The sequence below is a fragment of the Oncorhynchus gorbuscha genome, linkage group LG01 (assembly GCF_021184085.1).
Source record: "Oncorhynchus gorbuscha isolate QuinsamMale2020 ecotype Even-year linkage group LG01, OgorEven_v1.0, whole genome shotgun sequence".
In the NCBI taxonomy this organism is placed as follows: domain Eukaryota; kingdom Metazoa; phylum Chordata; class Actinopteri; order Salmoniformes; family Salmonidae; genus Oncorhynchus; species Oncorhynchus gorbuscha.
The window spans coordinates 23,681,925-23,705,538 of NC_060173.1; the positions used below are offsets into that span (position 1 = coordinate 23,681,925).

Here is a 23,614-nt window from a genome sequence, read left to right on the forward strand (position 1 = left end):
TTTACTCAGGATGCCATTTTAGTACCTTTTTTCAAATGGTTGGTGATGGAGTAATACCATAGACCCCAAAATGTCTACTTGGTTGTGTTTGTATGATACCTATCTAATATTACAGTTTTGTACTCTGTCATATTGAAACTTTAAAATAATTTGTCCATTAAGTACAGAAAGTGAGCCATACCTGACCCAATACCCCCCCCTATCTTACCTGCCGTGTCAAATGCTGCTGTTCACCTCAGACAGCCCACGGAGGGGCGCTCTAGAGACGGAGGCCTACGTCTGGGGGAGATGGAACGTGACTGTCTGATTGGCTACGGGGCCAGCATGTTGCTGCTGGAGCGCCTCATGATCTCCAGTGATGCCTTCGAGGTGGACGTGTGCGGTCAGTGTGGCCTGCTGGGATACTCCGGGTGGTGAGTGTCCTTTTTGGTCCGTCTGTGAATCTGTATAATAGTAGTCAGACTTGACGTTGATGCCAAGGATCTGTTTCCTTGTATTGTAGCTGCAGATTTAACTGCTTACAACCAATAAAGTATTTGATGTGTGTGTCTCCAGGTGCCACTACTGTAAGTCCTCCTGTCACGTGTCCTCGTTACGGATACCCTACGCCTGCAAACTGCTCTTCCAGGAGCTGCAGTCCATGAACATCATTCCCCGCCTCAAACTGTCACGCTACAACGAGTAACCTTGTCCCCAGGCATATTGCTACCACATACAGAGTTTGACACAGAGAGGGAGGGAGCTGGCTGTTGGAGGGTGGAGCTAGAAAAGAGACGGACAACAACAAGCGGCATTGATTATCCAAATTGACAACTGTCAATATAATGAAGCAGGAAATACTATAGCACTGTTACAATAATGGAATGGCTACAGTATGTCAGAAAATGAGTTCATGTAAAAGCATACAAAAAGCACTTGTTTTTGTTTGCAGAACAGAAAAATATTGGCTACTGGGATACATTTTTTGGTTTGCTTTTGTTTGACATTTTTTGTTTTAATATTTCTAAAACATTTCAAGAGTTTTGAATGCATGTTTAGCTACATTTGTACTTTTTTGACTCTTGTTTTGTTGTGTAATTAATAAACAAATATTATTTCAGGATTTGTTTCACTTTGTATTTTTATTGTGGACCTCAGATCATCCTTTCAAGTAGTTGGAGACATTGTTAAAATATACAGGAACCAAACTCTTCTTGAATGGGATGTTGGACATTACATTTTGAAGTTTCTCTCTTTGATTACAGGTAGTTTTGAATGGTAAAATATGGGCAATAATCTTACTAAGATAAGGTACATAAGAAATTGGTTGTCATTTAGCAGTATTCTGTGACTAATGATAGCAAATGTGAGGATATTTACATTTGACACAGGATGAGCCAATGTGTATGGGTGGAGGAGTTTAACACAGGATGACCCAATGTGTATGGGTGGAGGAGTTTGACTCAGGATGACCCAATGTGTATGGGTAGAGGAGTTTGACACAGGATGACCCAATGTGTATGGGTAGAGGAGTTTGACACAGGATGACCCAATGTGGGTAGTTTGACACAGGATGTGGTATGGGTGGAGAGTTTGACATAGGATGACCCAATGTGTATGGGTAGAGGAGTTTGACACAGGATGACCCAATGTGTATGGGTGGAGGAGTTTGACATAGGATGACCCAATGTGTATGGGTAGAGGAGTTTGACACAGGATGACCCAATGTGTATGGGTAGAGGAGTTTGACACAGGATGACCCAATGTGTATGGGTGGAGGAGTTTGACACAGGATGACCCAATGTGTATGGGTAGAGGAGTTTGACACAGGATGACCCAATGTGTATGGGTAGAGGAGTTTGATACAGGATGACCCAATGTGTATGGGTAGAGGAGTTTGACACAGGATGACCCAATGTGTATGGGTAGAGGAGTTTGACACAGGATGACCCAATGTGTATGGGTAGAGGAGTTTGACACAGGATGACCCAATGTGTATGGGTAGAGGAGTTTGACACAGGATGACCCAATGTGTATGGGTAGAGGAGTTTGACACAGGATGACCCAATGTGTATGGGTAGAGGAGTTTGACACAGGATGACCCAACGTGTATGGGTAGAGGAGTTTGACACAGGATGACCCAATGTGTATGGGTAGAGGAGTTTGACACAGGATGACCCAATGTGTATGGGTAGAGGAGTTTGACACAGGATGACCCAATGTGTATGGGTAGAGGAGTTTGACACAGGATGACCCAATGTGTATGGGTAGAGGAGTTTGACACAGGATGACCCAATGTGTATGGGTAGAGGAGTTTGACACAGGATGACCCAATGTGTATGGGTAGAGGAGTTTGACACAGGATGACCCAATGTGTATGGGTAGAGGAGTTTGACACTGAATACCAGACACCACTGAGGATGTGTTCAGTGTGAACACTAAAGAAGCCTATTGTCCTTCTCTTATTAACATAGCAATACATTGACTATTTTGTGTCATCCGGTTTCAATGCAAAGCTTTAACACCACTAACATATATACAGTTTAAACTTTACCCCCACCCACAAAGTTGAATTTGATTTTTGATTTTTGATTGGACAAAAGCAGCGCACATCAATAGGACGGCGAGGAGGGTAGACAGGGTGGCCGCACCTGTCCTAGCAAATGAGGCTCTAAAGAGCCAGTAAAGGGCTGGATGGGAATAGGATGTCCGCCGAGGGGGAGACAAGACTCCGCCTTCTTTTTCCTTTTTTACTAAATTAATTAGATCCTCATTTAGGGCTGTAGTTTACCGTGACCAACTCAATGGGAGTCTCTGTGCTCGTTTGATGTTGTGTTAGGATGTTGAAGACTCTTGAAGACACCTTAATTAGGCGGTTATAACGTTAACTAATTAGTTATTTACAGATTTATTGGTCCAGTTCCTATTCTATCAGCAGGCAAACTGTTGACCGAGCAGATCATCTCTCAAAACAGTTTTCCAGCCAACCTTTTTACACGAGTAAAGTAGTCTACTTGTCGAATAAAATGTCATGACCGGTCTGATGGAAACTTTCCAAATGTCTAGCGTATTTTGTATTGTCGACAAGGTGGGATATTTTTGTGTCGGTAAAATGAATTATGGGAAAAATATTGATATAATTGCTATTTTATTGAAGTAAATCAGGAAAGCATGCAGTTTATTAGGCTGTAGATTAAATACATAATGAACTTCACTGGGTGGTGAAAGTGCCATGTGATGAGTTTGATACTCATTTCCAATAAATATCGAGAGTCTTGTTCTAGTGACATGATCATAATGCTTGGTTTGCCGTTTGATCAATACAAATAATATCGCTCTTTAGTACATCATAATCACATTATGTAGGCAAAATGTGCGCTGTTGGCTAGACTACACGTGCCAATATCGAAGTGTGCAAATAACTCAACGTGTTTTTTTTAAAGAGCTGAAAATGCGATGGAAACCCATTTAACTTTATTTTTTGTGACCGCAAATTGTATTTTTATGTGCACTACGTCATCACACACAGTTTTATCTGCAACAAATCAATTTGATTGAAACATCTCTGGTGGGAAAATGCGGATTTTTTGGTTTGTTTGTTTTTTGTTGTTGTTATGAACACAACAAATACAAAAAAAACGGAAATATACAAACAAGAGTACATAAACCTAACAGACAGGGGTATTACATATCAGGATATTGTTTTTATGATGATTTTAGAATATTCACATGAAAATCTGTCTCCAGTTGGATGGAAACCTAGCTAACATTAAATGCTGTGATTTCAATGCCGACTATAAATACACACATACATTGATTAGATAACGTGTTTCTTTTCGTAGCCCAACCTGTAATACTGTTATACCAATGTTATGTTAAGCAGTTTTGCTTCATGTACTATTTTGCCTTACCAAGCAAAAAGGCAGTTACTGCTTTTCCAATTTGTAAGTAGCTCTGGATAAGAGCGTCTGCTAAATGACTTAAATGTAATGTAATGCTCATTTGGTCAAAAATGAGTTAATGTATTTTTTGCTACATTAAATTGTATGCTTAATCATGTGGACAAGTATCCTGCCTCTGTTGTGTTTTGGAGAAAATGGGGGTATCGTCCGATGGGGCCACAGTGTCTCCCGACCCCTCCTGTCTCAGCCTCCAGTATTTATGCTGCAATAGTTTATGTGTCGGGGGGCTAGGATCAGTCTGTTATATCTGGAATATTTATCCCGTCTATCCGGTGTCCTATGTTAATTTAAGTATGCTCTCTCTAATTCTCTCTTTTTCTCTCTTTCTTTCTCTATCTCTGAGGACCTGAGCCCTAGGACCATGCCTCATGACTACCTGGCCTGATGACTCCTTGCTGTCCCCAGTCCACCTGGTTGTGCTTCTGCTCCAGTTTCAACTGTTCTGCCTGCAGCTATGGAACGCTGACCTGTTCACCGGACGTGCTACCTGTCCCAGACCTGCTGTTTTCAACTGTCTAGAGACAGCAGGAGCGGTAGAGATACTGTGAATGATCTGCTATGAAAAGCCAACTGACATTTACTCCTGAGGTCCTGACCTGTTGCACCCTCTACAAACACTGTGATTATTATTATTTGACCTTGCTGGTCATCTATGAGCATTTGAACGTCTTGGCCATGTTCTGTTATAATCTCCACCTGGCACAGCCAGAAGAGGACTGGCCACCCCTCATAGCCTGGTTCCTCTCTAGGTTTCTTCCTAGGTTCTGGCCTTTCTAGGGAGTTTTTCCAAGCCACTGTGCTTCTACACGTGCATTGCTTGCTGTTTACATCCGCTGATGTAAGAAGGGCTTTATAAATACATTTGACTGATTGATTGATTGATGTTAGCAGTAACTGCATAAAATTACTGTGAAACCAAGGTAAATAAAATAAAATCTTCTCAGTTCCACACTATGAGGGCTATGCTTGGTAGGGCTGTATTGTGCTGTAACTCACTTGTAGAGTGTCTCGGATCTATACACATCCTGATCATTCTGGATACAGTGCCTTCTCAAAGTATTACACCCCTTGACATTTTCCACAGTTGTGTTACAGCCTGAATTCAAAATTGATTAAATTGAGATGTTTGTGGTACTGGCTTACACACAATACCCCATAATGTCAAAGTGAAATTGTGTTTTTTGAAATTTGTACAAATTAATTAAGTACGAATTAGGCAATAACGATTCCAACCCTTTGTTTCGCCAAGCCTAAATAAGTTCAGGAGTTAACATGTGCTTAACAAGTACCACACACATACAACTATCTGTAAGGACCCTCAGTCGAGCAGTGAATTTCAAACACAGATTTAACCACAAAGACCTGGGAGATTTTCCAATGCCTTGCAAAGAAGTTTAAAGTTTGTATGTCATGTGCACAAGTACAGTGAAATGCCTTGCAAGCTCTAAACCTAACTATGCAGTCAACAATAACAATGTAATACTAAAAATACATAAGAAATAAGAGAACACGAGAAAGTTAGTAAGCACAAGGTCAGTCAGATCCAGCACCATATTTACAATGTGCAGGGATACTGGAGTGATAGAGGTAGATATGTATAGGGGTAAGGTGGCATCAGGATATATGATAAGAGCACCTTTGGCGGATGGGTAAAAAAGTTCAAAAGCAGACATTGAATATCACTTTGAGATTGGTGAAGTTATTAATTACACTTTGGATGGTGTATCAATACACCCAGTCACTAGAAAGATACAGGCTTCCTTCCGAACTCAGTTGCTGGAGAGGAAGGAAACCGGGTAGGGATTTCACCAAATTGTGAATTTAAAACAGTTAAGGAGTTTAACTCTTGAGGATAGGAAAATGTTTTGTCTAAAATGACATACCCAAATCTAACTGCCTGTAGCTCAGGACCTGAAGCAAGGATATGCATGTTCTTGATATCATTTGAAAGGAAACACTTTGTGTTTCCACACGTTTGTGGAAATGTGAAATTAATGTAGGAGAATATAACACATTAGATCTGGTAAAAGATAATACAAAGAAAAAACATGTTTTTTTCATCATCTTTGAAATGCAAGAGAAAGACCATAATGTATCAGTCCAGGTTAGGCACAATTTATATTTTGGCCACTAGATGGCAGCAGTGTATGTGCAAAGTTTTAGACTGATCCAATGAACCATTGTATTTCTGTTCAAAATGTTGTATCAAGACTGCCCAAATGTGCCTAATTGGTTTATTAATACATTTTCACATTCCAAATTGTGCACTCTCCTCAAAACAACAATATTATTTCACTGTTATAAGTTCTGTAAATTGGACAGTGCAGTTAGATTAACAATAATTTAACCTTTCTGCCCATATCAGATATGTCTATGTCCTGGGAAATGTTCTTGTTACTTACAACCTCATGCTAATTACATTAGCCCACGTTAGCTCAACCGTCCCGCGAGGGGACACACCGATCCCCGTTAAGGTTTTAATGGCTGTAAAATGACGAAACTGCAACAACATTGCAAATTCTCCACAATATTAATCTAATTGACAGAGGAAGCCTGTACAGAAAAAAAATATTACAAAACATACATCCTATTTGCAACAAGGCACTAAAGTAATACTGCAAAAAATGTGGTAAAGCAATTCACTTTTTTGTCCTGAATACGAAGTGTTATGTTTGGCGAAAATCCAATTAAACACCTTACTGAGCACCACTCTCAATATTATCAAACTTAATGGTGGCTGCATCAGGTTGTGGGTATGCTTGTAATCATTAAGTCCTGGGGAGTTTTTCAGGATAGAAAAGAAACAGCAGCTAAGTACAGGCAAAATTCTAGAGGAAAACCTGGCTCAGTCTGCTTTTCAACAGACACTGTAAGATTAATTCACCTTTCAGCAGGACAATAACCTAAAGCACAAGCCAAATCTACACTGGATTTGACTCAAAGCTGTAATCGCTACCAAAGGTGCTTCTACAAAGTATTGACTCAAGGGTGTGAAATATTATGTAAATGAGATATTTCTGTATTTAATTTTCAATCATTCGCAAACATTTCTAATATGTTTTTATTATTGGGTATTGTGTGAATGGGTGAGGAAAAAATCATATTTTGTCAATTTAGAATTCAGGCTGTAACACAACAAAATGTGGAATAAGTCAAGGGGTATGAATACTTTCTGAAGGCACTGTATTTCCTGCATAGCTAGCTATAAGTATCGTGTGTTGTACTGCATGTTGGTGAGTCTCCACATGACCTGTGCTCTCATGGACACCACACATATTCTCCCACATGCTCTATCCCAACTGTTCTGGATGCATGGTAGGAGCACTGACACCGACAGTGTCCCCACGCCTACGGACTGGCAACCCTGAAGAGGAGGAGAAAGTCTTCCACTGCCATCCACGGTGTGGTGAGTAATTCAGCCGTAATCCCCTTTTCTCCTCCTTTTTCCTTCCCCCTCTCCCCCCTCTCTCCTGTGGTTCCATTCATATTCTAATCACAGCTTTCCCTTCTCCAGCTCACAGGCACTCCATCAGAGCCCCCAGCCTCAGGCTTTGCACTTTTACTTCCCCCCTTTGTGGCCAGCGCTCTCCTCCGAGGCTCACTAAAATAAGGTTGCCTCAAGGAGAGAGGGAGTATGGGGAAAACTGAAAAAAATTCACACTTGTGCCATTTTGGACTAATTTCTAGTGTGTAGCTGATCAAATGTCGATGGTTTTCGGTAGGCGACTTTTTTGAGAAAAAAAAATAAAAAGGCATCATTGAAATGAGAAAGTGATCGTAATGTGTGGAAAAATAGAATCTAAGGTAGCACTCTCTGTAAGTAGTTTCCTAAAAACCTAATCATGTGGGCATGTTGGAGTTCCCAGGGCCAGTGGAGGAAGACACAGATCAGAAAAGTTCTGAAACTGGCCAACAAGTGTTCATAGGAGCTGGGACTTTAAATAAGAGGGGTAGGAGGAGTGTGTGTGTGTGTGGGGGGGGGTATGAAAACGTATTAAATGCTATAATGGAAGACGGGGAGGCCACAGTGCTAGGATTGCGTAGATCTAAGCCTCTTTTTTTCTTGGGGAGGGAGCCTTTCTTATTCAAAACAGCCCCACAAAAGACTTCCAGTGAGCCTTGCCACATCCCCATCTGACTCGAGGCCATTCATCAGCCTTCCGAGCCTATCAATGACATGTCCCCATCAGGGCTGCTATAAAATCAGACCCTTTCCCATGAAACATCAGCAAACATTTTGACGGGTCTGGCTTTCCCCCCCGCTGGATTTCTGGAGTCTCTACCCTCCTCTCCCCTCACCACCTCCCCTCACCATCACCACCGACACCCACCCCTCTTTTGGCGGAGCCCAGAGCCTCACCATCTCCTGCCACGGATAGGCAGTGGTCACGGGGAAGCGAAGCCAGACAAGGGAAGACCTACTGAGGAGGGGGAGCCGTACACAGAGACATTTTCTTGGAGGAGCCAGTTTGCCATTGATGGGAAGAGGATGCATTGTGGGCTGCTGGAGGAGCCTGATATGGATTCCACAGGTTGGTCCTGCTGTCCTGCAACCCTGCAGCTTTGCCTTGACTTATCAGGATGCATGGGGAACCACTCTATGTTGTGGATCACTATAACTGGGCCCCTGGGAATTTGTGACTTTCTCTACAACCATTTTAGAGAATTTTTTTGAGTGAATTGTTGATGAATGCATTTGTTGTTAATGTGAGGGATTACTCACCATGACATTGCATTTGTTGTTAATGTGAGGGATTACTCACCATGACATTGCATTTGTTTGATTTTGGTTTCTTCAGATGTCAACAAAAGTGGCCTTGTGGATTTGTGCCATTAATTCATGATACATCTATACCAACAATAATACGGTTTTGAGGGATGGTTTGATTATGGAAGGACATTAGGGCCTTTCATTTGTGCCACAACCTTGATTAAGGAGCAGTAATTTCAACTCTTAGACAGCCCTACATTCAGCAATTTAATGCAATCTCTTTGGGGGGGGGGGGGGAATCTTCCAAGCCTTCGAGGCGCATGTAGCCTGTGATGCACCTGCTTCTTGTAAACATCTTCTTGGGGGAAATAAGCTGCCAGTCCACTGGTATGGTGCCCGGAGCAGGATAATGTCACATGGCTTGACGTGAGAATTAGCCTAAAGTAAATTCAATTTAATATTAAAAACAACATGTTTACGGTAAAGTAATGAATGTTGCTGCTTTAGCTAAGGGTTTTTCTACTTGGGCTCTCAATCTAACTTCCTACCCGAATAACTTTATTGTAGGCTCATTTATTTGACTTTATTGAATATTCATCAAGGGAGTTTATTCCCTGATGTTTATATGAATTCACTGTCTGGTGTTGAGTTGGCTAACATGAAAGAGTGTATTCCTTAAATACATTATCAGAGATCCATTTCGTCCATTGATTGAATTTAATCCAGTTAATTAGAGCTCTATTTTATCTGTGCTCATGGAAAATGATTCCATTACAGCCTAAGGATAAGTGCTACAATAGAGAATTATTGTCATCTCAGTGGACTAACTTCACCAATGACTGGGGAAACCTATTTGAAGTATCAGCTAGGCTAATGCACAAGACATTGAAATAAGATACAAGTCTTCCTAATAATGTATTTCAATTAATTGTAATAATTGGTCTAATAATAATAGTAATTAATTATGTTGATTACAAATAGCCCAATGATGATGATGATAATAATTATAATTTTAGTTTGTTAATTTGATAATACTGTTAAACTTATGCCTTTATGGAACTGATGACAGCGTGTTCTTTGGTCAACGATGTTAGGTAGCCTTACCATCTTTTTCTGTTCTTACAATTAAAACCTAATGCCTGGCCTTAGGCTATTGAGTATAAGAGCATTGCAAAGATCAGAGCTGATAAATTAGGCATAGGCTACACGTTTATTTTATTCATGAGATAAAGCATTCTAGCCAACTTTTAGGCAATTTATTCTAACTGAGCATGTCACTTATCAGCCAAAAGGTGTCTGATATTAATTTATCCTAAAAGTTTGCAGTCTCTAAACTTTTCTATTTCCATGACCTATTTATTCTCTATCCCCTTCTGATGGGATGGAACCTATTTATCGTTAGATGGAACAGGTTGCCTTGCCAACAGTCAATCCTGGCAACTGCTACTATGGTGATTATAGTCATGGCGGGAAACAGGATCTACAGGACTACGATAAATATAAGTTTTTCTGTCCCAAGAAAGGACACCAGTTGAGCTATTTCTAAGTAGAAATTAGAATGGGACAAAGGCTTCTGTGTCGCTCGCGAGGCTGCTCTAGCAATGAGCGCGGGCTCAATTGGGGCAAGTGTGCGTGCTTGTAGTCTCCCCAAGAACAATGAAGGATTCCTGCCGTTTTGGTGAAAACATTTCAAATAGAAACACAGCTGCGCTAACACCCCCAACATCGATTATAGTCGAATTGCCCTGTCACATTTTTTTTTTGCATTTGGCAACATTTGTCTCAAAATGTATTTATAAAAAAGCCACCTGTTGCAGATGCAGCTTGAGTAAAGTACACTTTTGATAAACCTATCCGATAAACCTATCCGAAACCTATCCTATGATTGTTAGATATTGATTTATTTAGTCAACTTTGTATAATATAGGGCCCTATATTGATTAGGGCCAATAGAGTAACCAATATTGGACAAATCATTCCACCACCCAATAGTCGCCATATAGACCTTTAGCCAAATGAATAAATAGGCTATGCGAATTAACCTTTATGTGGGCCATAGAAATGAAACCTACAATTGTAAATTCCTGTAGGCTTTTCTCTGATGTGTGGGCCATCTTGCCTTTTTCTAGAGAGCTGGATTGAAAGATGCCTCAACGAGAGCGAGAGCAAGCGGTATTCCAGCCACACATCCCTGGGGAATACGTCCAATGACGAAAGTAAGCAGTGACGGTGTAACGCTTTAATGTTGTATTACTGCAAGTCATAAAGTAATGGATAAATATATGTTGAAATAATATTTTGTCTATTGTCATAGGTCTAAATTAAATTGATATTTGCTATAATAAGGTGCGCTATAATAGGCTTGGTGCGCAAATTATAGCAAAGGTTAGTGTTTTTCTCTTGTAGACTATGTTTGGAATTTGATCAAATAGAGCACACCTTTATTTACAAAACATGTGTCAATAAGATATCCCTGATAATCCACTGATTTATATTAATCATAATATTGTGGCACAATATTATGATGGATAAAGAGAGAAATTCTAATTGTTTTTGTGTGCTGCATCAAACTTCAACCTTTTCGAACCCTGCTCAGTTTTGATCAAAGATATCTGTTTTTTGATATTCACAGCAATTTTTATTTTTTTATTTGATTTTTTATTGCCCATTACTTAATTGAAAATATTCATTTGAAATACATTGACACGTTTCTTTTTTTGTCTATAAAAGATGAGGAGAAAGAAAACAACAGGGCTTCTAAACCCCATTCAACACCAGCTACCCTACAATGGTAAGTGCTGGAGTTAATTTACCTCTTTCCTTGCATAATCCTAAAGCTCTTATTCTAGAGCTGTAATGCTGTAATTTAATGTTCTCAATGCATAAACTATACAACACATTTATTTTCTATTATTTGGGGCATTTACAATTTAGCTTTTTGTCTGTTGATAATGTTTACAAGTGCATTTCCCTATTTTGGTCTTATATTGTTTGCTGCTTAAGGATTGTATGCAGTCTTCTCATGTAGTGTCACATAATTTGATCATGTAAAGATGAAGGACAGAATTGTACCTTTGCGCAGCACCTTTTGAGAAGAGAACTGTCAACTTTAGCGAGCATCGTGAGGGTGCCTACAGTTTACATTTACAATATGACATGGCAGGCCGCTGTTGGGCTGGAAGGATGGTTTAGTGTAAAGGCTTTTTCACCAAAATAGCAGTATCTGTTTACCTTCATAGAACCAGAGACCTGTGCATTTGCACCTGTTATGTTCAGAAGATATATTTATTAGACTCAGTTTAAACAGGAAGCTGGCTATATCAATACATTTTTCTTCTTTGAATCATTTGTTGTCTATATTTGATATTGCATTCCCTCTGGTGGAAATTCCAAACTGGTGAAATACTTGATCAGTCTCTTCCTTGGAGACTTCATTTTTTGAAGGGTGAGGATTGAATTAGTGTTCTTCAGTCATTTTCATGTGACTTTCGTGGAGGCACGTTGTTTTGTGTAATGTTGTTGTCAGACACATATATTTCTATTTAAATACACATACCTGGTCTACACAGACAGTCTGAGTCCATAGGAATATTATGTAGAGGAGTTTTGCAGGTCTCCAGGGATTACAGTCCTTCACACTTCAACAGCAGTAATGCAACTTCCCATGTTCAACTCACTTCTGTAATGGCCTGCTTTATTTTGGTGTATTGCTTGAGGCAGGTGTTCATGAGAAATAATGTTGAGGATCCTTGTAAAATATTCATATTTTACGTTGCTCTGAAATTTGACAGATGAACAAACAGTCTTTGGTTTATTTTGCAGTAATACAGACATCACGTTTCTTTTTATGTTCACAAGATGTTAGAAATAGCTTTTCTTATCATACTACATTTGATAACATACTGTATGTATACTATTAAGGGTGCTTGATCACAACTTTATATTCCCAAATGTATCGATTTTTCTATTTATTATGGTAGAAACTGATGTTTTCTAGCACTTTGAATCTCCACTCTCACATTGTAATGCTTCGTTTTGTGAGGTATTTAGGCTATACAGTAGAGACATATTCACTGAACTGATGGTTGTAGTTCCACCTTTCCCAGATGCTATAAAATAAATCCACATATGTACTTCCACATAGTAGCTCCTAATTCAGGTTAGATTATTTCTCTAATCTCGTCCCCTAGTAAATAACCTGCCTTTGACTGAATAAGAACACGAGTAGACTGGGTAATAGTTTATTTTGATACCGGTAGATACTGTAGATGCCAGTCTAGAGATGTCTTTGTGGTCTGTAAAGAGTCCATGTTATTCTATGGGTATTCATTGACAGGTCTGCTTTTCACCTACAGGCTGGAGGAGAACTACGAGATTGCAGAAGGGGTTTGTATCCCCCGCAGTGCTCTCTATATGCACTACCTGGACTTTTGTGAGAAGCACGACACACAGCCTGTCAACGCCGCCAGCTTTGGGAAGGTAGGACACAGTTACTGAACACTTTAACAGGAAATTTAGGAGAGACTGTTTGATTGAGCCCAAACTAATTCCGTGAACATAATACTTCACAGAAAGAGTACATGAAATGGTCACTTTGGTGGAGTAGGTTATACCTGCGTCGGAAGGTTACCATCTATCAGTATAGTAAAACATGAAAGGGAGAAATAAGTATACCATTGAAAAAGTATGCCTACTGATGCATGTAGATCAGTCTCATGGCTTGTTATGGTGTGTTTGAAAAGTAAAATCCACATGTAGTTGTTGGGAAGCAATGGAACGGCCCACTGATGCTTCCCCTGAAAACCGCTAGACGGGTTACGCAGCTAAAAGAAACATGCTTGTCTCTGTTCCCACAACCCAGAAAAGCCCCTACCCACATACTCCCAGCCACCCCCCAACACCCGGACCTAGCCCCCCCATCCGTCCTCCACACCACCCCTCCCAAGCTCCTGTCGGAGGATATTGAAAAAGAGAAGGGGCCTGGATTAATGTGTAATTAAAGAAAATTTGGAAGGGTGAGATGTTGCGGAATGTTAGATCAGTGGCTAGAGCAGTGTGGGGTGTCCTTTAGGAAGGCTTCATTGATTCGGGACAAAAAAACGAGCGAGGGCCCCGCCTGCCTCCCTGTCTGCTCATTTATCAAGCGGGGCCTGACAGAAACTTCACAGCTTGGCCTCTTTTTTCATCCCGCACAATGGAAAGCTCCACTGTTTGCTAAAGTTTCTGTACCAGGAGCTGGACCAAGGAGCCAATCTCATGGACAAAAAGAAAGAGAGAGAGAGACAGAGGGGAGGAAGGGGGAGAGGGAAGAAGGGGGAGAGGGAGAGATTTTGGAGAGGTTTTTAATGTAAAAAAATTATATCCCTGAGCATGTCAAAAATGGATGGCTCCCAAAGCCTTTTTCTCCCACAGCCAGTGGAGACCTCCCTGGGGTTAAGGCTCTGGGAACATCACATCTCTTCACGTCTAGAATAGACCATACTTTCACTTGATTCATTGATATGTTCAATGTGGACTTTCATGTCATTCTGTATGAGCTGTACATGGTTAGAAATCATTCTGGATAGGGCAGTTACTTCAGCCACTAGCTGAGATAATTGTGGACTTTTAAGTGTAGAGTATCTCTTCCCTTATTTCTACAGTATGATAGCACTGTCAAGAGTGAAAACACATTTTCACCAGGTGCTTTACATAGGGATATACACATACAAATGCATGAAGAATCTCACAGAGAAAAAAATCCCTGATAGACTTATTCTAATTCTCTGCTCTGATTCTAACAGATTATTAGACAACAGTTTCCACAACTGACCACAAGAAGACTGGGCACCAGGGGCCAGTCAAAGTAAGTCAATGTTGTCTCCTACTTTTCTTTCTTTCTTTCTTTCTACTCACTGGTTTTGATTTTTGCGTTTCACTATTGAAAGAGGAGTATCACTGTGTTAGTGGAGGGCCTGTTTGTAATGATTCTTCAAGCCGGTAATCTTCACCATGTCTATGATTTGAGGATGTTACATCTCAAAACCACATGATGACAAGCCACTGTCTCACACCCTGATGAAGAGTCCTTAGCTGAAATGTTGGTTATGTAAATCCACAGCAAGGAGAGATGAGTGTGCAACCTTTTTTCCATTTCTACACCTCTCTAACTGTCAACTATCCCCTACAGGTACCACTACTATGGCATCGCTGTGAAGGAGAGCTCCCAGTACTATGATGTGATGTACTCCAAGAAGGGTGCAGCGTGGGTGAACGAGACAGGCAAGAAGGAGGTCATCAAGCAGACAGTGGCGTATTCACCACGCTCCAAACTGGGGACGCTCCTGCCAGAGTTTCCAAATGTCAAAGACTTAAATCTGCCCGCCAGTCTGCCAGAGGAGAAGGTAAACAGGACTCTAAAACGTCCCAGACCCACAACCCCCTCCTCCCTTATCCAACCAACCCCTCGCCTCTCTCGCCCCCTCTGGCTATCCCCTTTTATCTGCCCTGGACCTCTCACCCCCTCTGGCTATCCCCTTTTATCTGCCCTGGACCTCTCACCCCCTCTGGTTATCCCCTTTTATCTGCCCTGGACCTCTCACCCCCTCTGGCTATCCCCTTTTATCTGCCCTGGACCTCTCGCCCCCTCTGGTTATCCCCTTTTATCTGCCCCCTGCCCCCTCTGGCTATCCCCTTTTATCTGCCCTGGCCCCCTCTGGCTATCCCCTTTTATCTGCCCTGGACCTCTCCCCCTCTGGCTATCTCCTTTTATCTGCCCTGGACCTCTCACCCCCTCTGGCTATCCTCTTTTATCTGCCCCGGACCTCTCGCCCCCTCTGGCTATCCCCTTTTATCTGCCCTGGACCTCTCGCCCCCTCTGGCTATCCCCTTTTATCTGCCCTGGACCTCTCACCCCCTCTGGCTATCCCCTTTTATCTGCCCTGGACCTCTCACCCCCTCTGGCTATCCCCTTTTATCTGCCCTGGACCTCTCACCCCCTCTGGCTATCCCCTTTTATCTGCCCTGGACCTCTCGCCCCCTCTGGCTATTCCCTTTTATCTGCCCTGGACCTCTCACCCCCTCTGGCTATCTCCTTTTATCTGCCCTGGACCTCTCGCCCCCTCTGGCTATCCCCTTTTATCTGCCCCGGACCTTCACTGACTCTGAGTTTAGAGAAGAAGGACCTTGAGGATTTATATGCTGCTGGCTCCTCACTAACTCTTAATCTTGTGGGGAGATAATAAGATCCAGCGCCAGACAAAAGACAGCCACTAACTGTCTAGCTTTAAATGAGGAGCCAATGATTTTCAATGGTTTGTCAGTTGCTGAACTCTAAAGACGGTTTTATGTAGTTTTGGTGTGTGACCTGTTGCAGGTATTTATTGGTGCTGATGTTTTTGGATAGGATTTATTGTCTTGTTTTTCATATCAATCCATAGATGTATGATATCATTTGAAAACACTAGCTATACCGTGCGGTAGACAGTAGAACCCCGTTCTCAGATTAGAATGTATCTTAACTGAAGCAGCATCCTGGTCATTCACTAAGAATATCACTAGGAAACAGTATGTGCCTTTGATCGAGAGCTTGGTACTATGGGTTCTATCGGCAGGAATATGATTCTGAGATAATTGGCTTTAACATTCGGAACACTCCTTGGTTTGAATGGTGGCAATGATTTTTAAATCTTGTATTCTTATGAACTTAACAACATGAATTGGGATATTTAGAGTACTATATAGGTAGAGAACATTGAACAGAACAAGGCTATGTCAATAGCTCAGTTTGGACTAAAATGCAGATAGAACCTTCTAGTCCCAAGCTCTCGAAGTAGCAGTGTGATACAGACTTGGACTACGTTACTGCCGTTCATTTATACTCAGTCTTCTTTATGTTTTCCCACAGGTGTCAACGTTCATCATGATGTACAGAACTCACTGCCAGAGGATACTGGACACAGTAATACGCGCCAACTTTGACGAGGCAAGACACTTTTCATATATGTCCATCTTTTGCACCCTTATTTACCAGTCCCATTAAATGTGACAGGACTTTGTTTTATGGTTTTTTTTAGACTCTTGTTGAATGTGGTCACAAAAAATGATTACGAGCTAAATGTTCTTGGACTTCTAAATGAAGATATCCCATTTTCATGAGAATCGGTTTAGTTCTTACCTAATCTCGGGACACTGAACCAAATGTGTTGTGCAACCAGTCTGTCACAATAAACTACTTCTAACCTAAATGTATCTCATTAGAAAAGTTGGCTTAGTGTCTTTAGCCTCTTAAGTTGTATTGTATGTGACGTTGAGAGAATGACCCTCCTCTCTTGGGTGTCTCCAGGTCCAGAGCTTCCTGCTGCACTTTTGGCAGGGCATGCCCCCCCACATGCTCCCTGTCCTGGGCTCCTCCACTGTGGTCAACATCGTGGGCGTCTGTGACTCCATTCTTTACAAGGCAATCTCTGGGGTTCTTATGCCCACCGTCCTGCAAGCACTGCCTGATAGGTGAGTGCTTGTTTAGTGTAGTGTAGCTCTTCTCCCTTCCCCAGCAATCACTGAAGCCACAATCCTGAGTTTTTGTTTCATTCCATTTCAAATTCATAGACATAGATATAAATGCAAAGACTGACAGTCCATGAGATCCACATAATTGTTCTAAACATATTTGACATGCATATTGTTTGTTCAAAAAGACTGAAACGACATGCACTGAGTTACAGCCTCTATAGAGAAAAAGAGCTATGAGGATTGACATTTACCTTTGTGTTAAACAACCTTGGTTATTTGTGATGTAATGTAGATTTGTTCCAGTTTGACCCAGGTGATCCGGAAGTTTGCCAAACAGCTGGATGAGTGGCTTAAAGTAGCACTTCACGACCTGCCTGAAAACCTGAGGAATATCAAATTTGAATGTAGGAGTCTGCATTGAAAAATACAGTCGTTACTCTCCTGGTTTTATGACAACGATGATATACTGAGTCTTGGAAAAAGGAGAATGCACAAATTTTAGAAACAGCTGTTAATCAGCAAATGTTATACTGTAGAAAACATAACAGTTAATATTTCCTCTCCCTTTTATCCACAGTATCTAGAAGATTTTCTCAAGTTCTCAAGAGGCAGACATCTTTGAACCATCTATGTCAGGTAGCTGTTTCACTGTATAAATGTAATGAAATCCATATGAAAATAAGACTGATAAAGGTATATGCAGTCTGTATCACTATCTAATAATGTGTGTGTTTGTTGATCTGTCTCTGGGCAGGCGTCACGGACGGTGATCCACAGTGCAGACATCACCTTTCAGATGATGGAGGACTGGCGGAACGTGGACCTGAACAGCATCACCAAGCAGACACTTTACACCATGGAGGACACATGGGAGGAGCACCGGCGGCTCATCATCGACTGTAAGGCCACAGACACGCACACACGTACAGATGCAGACACACACATGTACACACACAAACACACACACACAATCCCTGTAGTAGCATTCACAGTAAGTTACGTTTAGTCCAAAAGCCTAGAATCCACATTCCAAAAAACCCTATTGTGCTCCAATACTTTTAACTTAAATGGCTTGCTCTCCCTCATAGCATTGTAGGAGAGAAATGCACTTCACTCCCACACACACACACACACACAGCTGTCAATAACACACAGTTGATGTCAGCCATTGGACAATCATTCCCACGGCCAGGAAAGTCAAGCCTTAATGATGAAGGCTAAAAGGTTAAACAAGTTGACTACTCTGAAACACCCCGTGGACCATTTCAAATTTGTTTCACCGTCAACCCCCTCAAATGGCCATGCTAGGGTCACAGTTCACAGATTGGCATAAAGAGGCCATTTCCACGTCCCACTCTTATTCTGTTCTATTAGACAGAGAGAAATTATGCACAATTTTCCCCCAATTTTATTTCACCTTTATTTAACCAGGTAGACCAGTTGAGAACAAGTTCTCATTTACAACTGCGACCTGGCCAAGATAAAGCAAAGCAGTGTGACAAAAACAGCAACATAGAGTTACACATGGGATAAAAAAACGTACAGTCAATAACACAATAGAAAAATATGTATACAATGTGAGCAAATGAAGTAAGGAGGTAAGGCAATAAATAGGCCAATAGTGGGGAAGTAATTACAATTGAGCAATTAACACTGGAGTGATAGATGTGCAGATGAGGATGTGAAAGTAAAAATACTGGTGTGCAAAATGGCAGAAAAACAAAAAACAAATGATGAAGAGCTATTTACAATGTACAGCTGCTAGACTATTAAGACAAGCCTCATATATAAGCTATTTACAGAGGGTAGGGTCCTGTGCAATTATTCAAACTCTTTATTTGATCCAAATTGTTATCTGCCAAGACTCCGATCTGTGTAGACAAGTATGGAGCTTTCTCCACCAGTTACAAATATATGTCCCTGAAGGATGACATATGGCTATGTGGCTATGTGTTGACAAACTGTGGCTAGATGCAGTTCTCATCTCCTTCCTCTCTCAGTGTACCAGGAGTTTGACCGTCTGCTGGAGGAGCAGTCTTCTATAGAGGCCTACATCGAGTGGCTGGACTCCATGGTGGACCGCTGTGTTGTCAAGGTCAGTTGAGGATGTAAATACTTCATATAACTCAGCAAAAAAATAAAAGTCCCTTTTTCAGGACCCTGTCTTTCAAAGATAATTAGTAAAAATCCAAATAACTTCACCGATCTTCATTGTAAAGTGTTTAAACACTATTTCCCATGCTTGTTCAATGAACCATAAACAATTAATGGACATGCACCTGTGGAACAGTCGTTAAGACATTAACAGCTTACAGATGGTAGGCAATTAAGGTCACAGTTATGAAAACTTGGGACACTAAAGAGGCTTTTCTACTGACTCTGAAAAACTCCAAAGGAAAGATGCCCAGGGTCCCTGCTCATCTGCAAGAACTTGCCTTAGAAGCAAGGAGGCATGAGGACTGCAGATGTGGCCAGGGCAATAAATTGCAATGTCCGTACTGTGAGACGCCTAAGACAGCGTTGCAGGAAGACAGGACGGACAGCTGATCATCCTCGCAGTGTCAGACCACGTGTAACAACACCTGCACAGGATCAGTACATCCGAACATCTCACCAGTGGGACAGGTACAGGATGGCAACAACAACTGCCCGAGTTACACCAGGAATGCACAATCCCTCCATCAGTGCTCAGACTGTCCACAATAGGCTGAGAGAGCCTGACCTGAGGGCCTGTAGGTCTGTTGTAAGGCAGGTCCTCACCAGACATCACAGGCAACAACGTCACCTATGGGCACAAACCCACCATCACTGGACCAGACAGGTTTGGCAAAAAGTGTTCTTAACTGAAGAGTCATGGTTTTGTCTCACCAGGGGTGATGGTCGGATTTGCATTTATCGTCGAAAGAGTAAGCGTTACTCTATTTCCACTCTGGAGCGGGATCAATTTGGAGGTGGAGGGTCCGTCATGTGGCGTTGTGTCACAGCATCATCGGACTGAGCTTGTTGCCATTGCAGGCAATCTCAATGCTGTGCGTTACAGGGAAGACATCCTCCTCCCTTATGTGGTACCCTTCCTGCAGGCTCATTCTGACATGACCCTCCAGCATGACAATGCCACCAGCCATACTGCCCATTCTATGTGTGATTTCCTGCAAGACAGGAATGTCAGTGTTCTGCCATGGACAGCGACGGGCCCGGATCTCAATCCCATTGAGCACGTCTGGGACCTATTGGATCAGAGGGTGAGGGCTAAGGCCATTCCCCCCAGAAATGTCCGGGAACTTGAAAGTGCCTTGGTGGAAGAGTGGGGTAACATCTCACAGCAAGAACTGGCAAATCTGGTGCAGTCCATGGGGAGGAGATGCACTGCAGTACTTAATGCAGCTGGTGGCCACAAGAGATACTGACTGTTACTTTTAGTTTTGATCCCGCCCCTTTGTTCAGGTATACACCATTCCATTTCTGTTAGTCACATACAGTATCTGTGGAGCTTGTTCAGTTTATGTCTCAGTTGTTGACTCTTGTAATGTTCATACAAATATTTACACATGTTTAGTTTGCTGAACATAAATGGATTTTACAGTGAGAGGACATTTCAGTGAGAGGAGTTTATATAAAAATCAAATCAAAATTAAGTCAAATTTTTATCAATCACATCCGGAATACAACAGGTGTAGACCTTACAGTGAAATGCTTACTTACGAGCCCCTAACCAACAGTGCAAACCCCTTTTACATCTAGGATGTATCATTAGAAAACTTCCAGCCATCATCTTTAGGCTTGTGCTTTCTACGATGGCTACAGTATGCTGTAGGCCATAATCCTTACTGATTTGCTGTACAAATATACTTCAACAATAAAATAACACATGAACTGTCCAGAATGGCCTTGGTAAATGCAACACAAACATCACTGTGGAACATTTTAGGGGACAATTGAAGAAATTATTTTCTATAGTTTAAGTGGAAACTAAGTGAAACAAACTATAGAAAATAATTTCTTCAATTGTCCCCTAAAATGTTCCACAGTGATGTTTGTGTTGCATTTACCAAGGCCATTCTGGACAGTTCATGTGTTATTTTATTGTTGAAGTATATTTGTACAGCAAATCAGTAAGGATTATGGCCCTTCAGAAAAATAGCCATGCATTTTAATGGCATCCGTCTCTCTATGACTTGCTGACGCAGAGCCACTCGAGCTGCCATCCTAGTTAATGCTGTCTTCATGGCTCCCATTTGCGGCCATTATCCTCCAGATATGGGCTTGTAAAATGTGGTTGCCCTGGCAACGTCACAGACTCCCCAGACAATGGTTCAATGAGGAGGTGTGTCCCCCGGGGCAAATTAAATAGTTGACTTGTTGACATGTTTTTCGTTCCTGAGGGTTAAGCCCCAATATGGACCCAGTGGTTAATTCTCTCCCCCCTCCCTCTCCAACTCTTCCCTTCACTTCCCCCTGTTTTCTGATGAAAATATCTCCTTAAGGTGGCAGGAAAGAGGCCCGGGTGCCTGAAGAAGGTGGCCCAACAGTTCCTGCTCATGTGGTCGTGCTTCGGAACCAGAGTCATCCGGGATATGACCCTCCACAGTGCGCCTAGCTTTGGTGAGTGTTGAATCTAGCATTGGGCTGGGGCATGTATCAGCCATCGCCAGGAAAATTGTTTTTAGGGGGTTATGTAATGTTATTGAACCATATTTCTGGTGTTACGAGTGTCAGACAGAAGTTGCCTAGTTCTAGTTTTGGTCCAAGTAACTAAAATAGTTTGTGAAGAACATTGCCCCAAAACTGCACCAAAACTTACTGAACTGAGTTATTTGAATATACTACTATGCATGTAGGTCCAAAAGTAGTTTAAGCCCCTCCCCCCATTTTGGGGAAATAGGAATGTGTTGCGCAGACTCAGCCTTCCGATGTTCTCCCAATCCAAAACGGGGAAAGTGTGGTGGTAAGATGGCTGCCTTGCTGGTATGGCCCCCCTAGCCTTTACTTTACTAGCTAGCGGTGCATGACCAAGGCACTGAAAGAGATAGGGGCTGTAAAAAAGAAAGAAAATGGCTTCCCTTCCCCCTCTTCTCCTCTCCCCTTCAGGCTTGTCTGTGAATATCAAAGCCACAGCTGGTTGCAATGTTTTGATAAAGCAGCTCTCTGTGCGAAAACAGCTAATTAACAATGCCTCCCCCAGCCCTCTCTTCCCCAATGTTTTTTGTTGTTGTCTTTTCCAATTTATGACCAGGCAGTATTGCACTCCTCTGTTCCCTGAAAAGCCGCTGGTGTTTATTATGCACACGGTGGCTGGAGTGACCAGCACAATGTCATGATTGTGTCACGCTCCTTTCCTTCTCCAGCCGCAATCTCAGTAATCACCAATACCCGACCCAGGGGTCGGCCGTCATATTTGGGGCAAGGACTTTGTACCGGGAAACAAGAAACAGCCCCCCTGTCTCTTTTAATGACAATGACTGCCCAGTTGTTCTGCTCCCTCACACTTCCTGTTGAGTTGAGTGTGCTACTATGAGGCAGTCTGTCAGATGTTTGGAAGGACTAGTAACCCTCTACAACCACTGTGATTATTATTATTTGACTCTGCTGGTCATATATGAACGTTTGAACATCTTGGCCATGTACTGTTATAATCTCCACCCGGCACAGCCAGAAGAAGACTGGCCACCCCTCAGAGCATGGTTCCCCTCTAGGTTTCTTCTTAGGTTCCTGCCTTTATAGTGAGGTTTCTGTACAGCACTTTGTGACATCAGCTGATGTAACAAGGGCTTTATAAATACATTTGATTGATTGATCAATGAAACACACAGTCTGATCTTTCAGGTTGTTTTGTAAACTGTGTTTTCATGTATAAATGTATGCTCGTAGCTTTGAATGGATGATTTCTAGGCCCACAACCACAGACAACACTCAAATACACTTGCACATCTTAGAATCTTCATTTGAACTTTATATAGCCCATTACTTCCCTTTAAAATTATTAGACTTGTTGGTTGGATGATAGGGACACTGATCCATCCTGGCAAGGACTGTTTCCTTAGTTTCTCTCTCTCTCTCTCTCTCTCTCTCTCTCTCTCTCTCTCTCTCTCTCTCTCTTTTTTCTCTCTCTCTTCTCTCTCTCTCTCTCTCTCTCTCTTTCTCTCTCTCTCTCTCTCTCTCTCTCTCTCTCTCTCTCTCTCTCTCTCTCTCTCTCTCTCTCTCTCTCTCTCTCTCAATTTCAATTTCAATTCAATGTAAGGGGCTTCACTGGCATGGGAAACATATGTTTACATTGCCAAAGCAAGTGAAATGGATAAACAAAAGTGAAATAAACAATAAAATACATTTGACACTCACACAAGTTCCAAAAGAATAAAGACATTTCAAATATCATATTATGTCTACATACAGTCTTGTAACGATGTGCAAATAGTTCAAGTAAAAAAAGGAAAATAAATAAACATCAATATGGGTTGTTTTTACAATGGTGTTT

The 23,614-nt window shown here is 41.8% G+C and overlaps 2 protein-coding genes across 3 annotated transcripts in view; both read left to right on the plus strand.

Moving 5' to 3' along the window:
• Nucleotides 1-1,102, plus strand: part of LOC124034988 (DNA-directed RNA polymerase III subunit RPC2-like) — a 56,559-nt gene extending 55,457 nt beyond the window's left edge. The window contains 2 exon segments of the mRNA XM_046348378.1: nucleotides 240-413; nucleotides 556-1,102. Of these exon segments, the coding sequence (XP_046204334.1) occupies nucleotides 240-413; nucleotides 556-685 (304 nt within the window). The 3' untranslated portion in view covers nucleotides 686-1,102.
• Nucleotides 1,103-8,152: 7,050 nt separating this feature from the next.
• The window catches only part of LOC124001708 (transcription factor RFX4-like), a 32,232-nt gene continuing 16,770 nt past the window's right edge, over nucleotides 8,153-23,614 (plus strand). For both annotated transcript variants that reach the window (XM_046308748.1, XM_046308831.1), the window contains exons 1-13: nucleotides 8,153-8,473; nucleotides 10,782-10,868; nucleotides 11,383-11,443; nucleotides 13,008-13,131; nucleotides 14,436-14,497; nucleotides 14,822-15,035; nucleotides 16,538-16,615; nucleotides 16,976-17,139; nucleotides 17,446-17,546; nucleotides 17,720-17,778; nucleotides 17,897-18,041; nucleotides 19,143-19,237; nucleotides 21,627-21,744. In XM_046308748.1, the coding sequence (XP_046164704.1) occupies nucleotides 8,431-8,473; nucleotides 10,782-10,868; nucleotides 11,383-11,443; nucleotides 13,008-13,131; nucleotides 14,436-14,497; nucleotides 14,822-15,035; nucleotides 16,538-16,615; nucleotides 16,976-17,139; nucleotides 17,446-17,546; nucleotides 17,720-17,778; nucleotides 17,897-18,041; nucleotides 19,143-19,237; nucleotides 21,627-21,744 (1,351 nt within the window). In that variant the 5' untranslated portion in view covers nucleotides 8,153-8,430. The remainder of the gene's footprint in view (nucleotides 8,474-10,781; nucleotides 10,869-11,382; nucleotides 11,444-13,007; nucleotides 13,132-14,435; nucleotides 14,498-14,821; nucleotides 15,036-16,537; nucleotides 16,616-16,975; nucleotides 17,140-17,445; nucleotides 17,547-17,719; nucleotides 17,779-17,896; nucleotides 18,042-19,142; nucleotides 19,238-21,626; nucleotides 21,745-23,614) is intronic.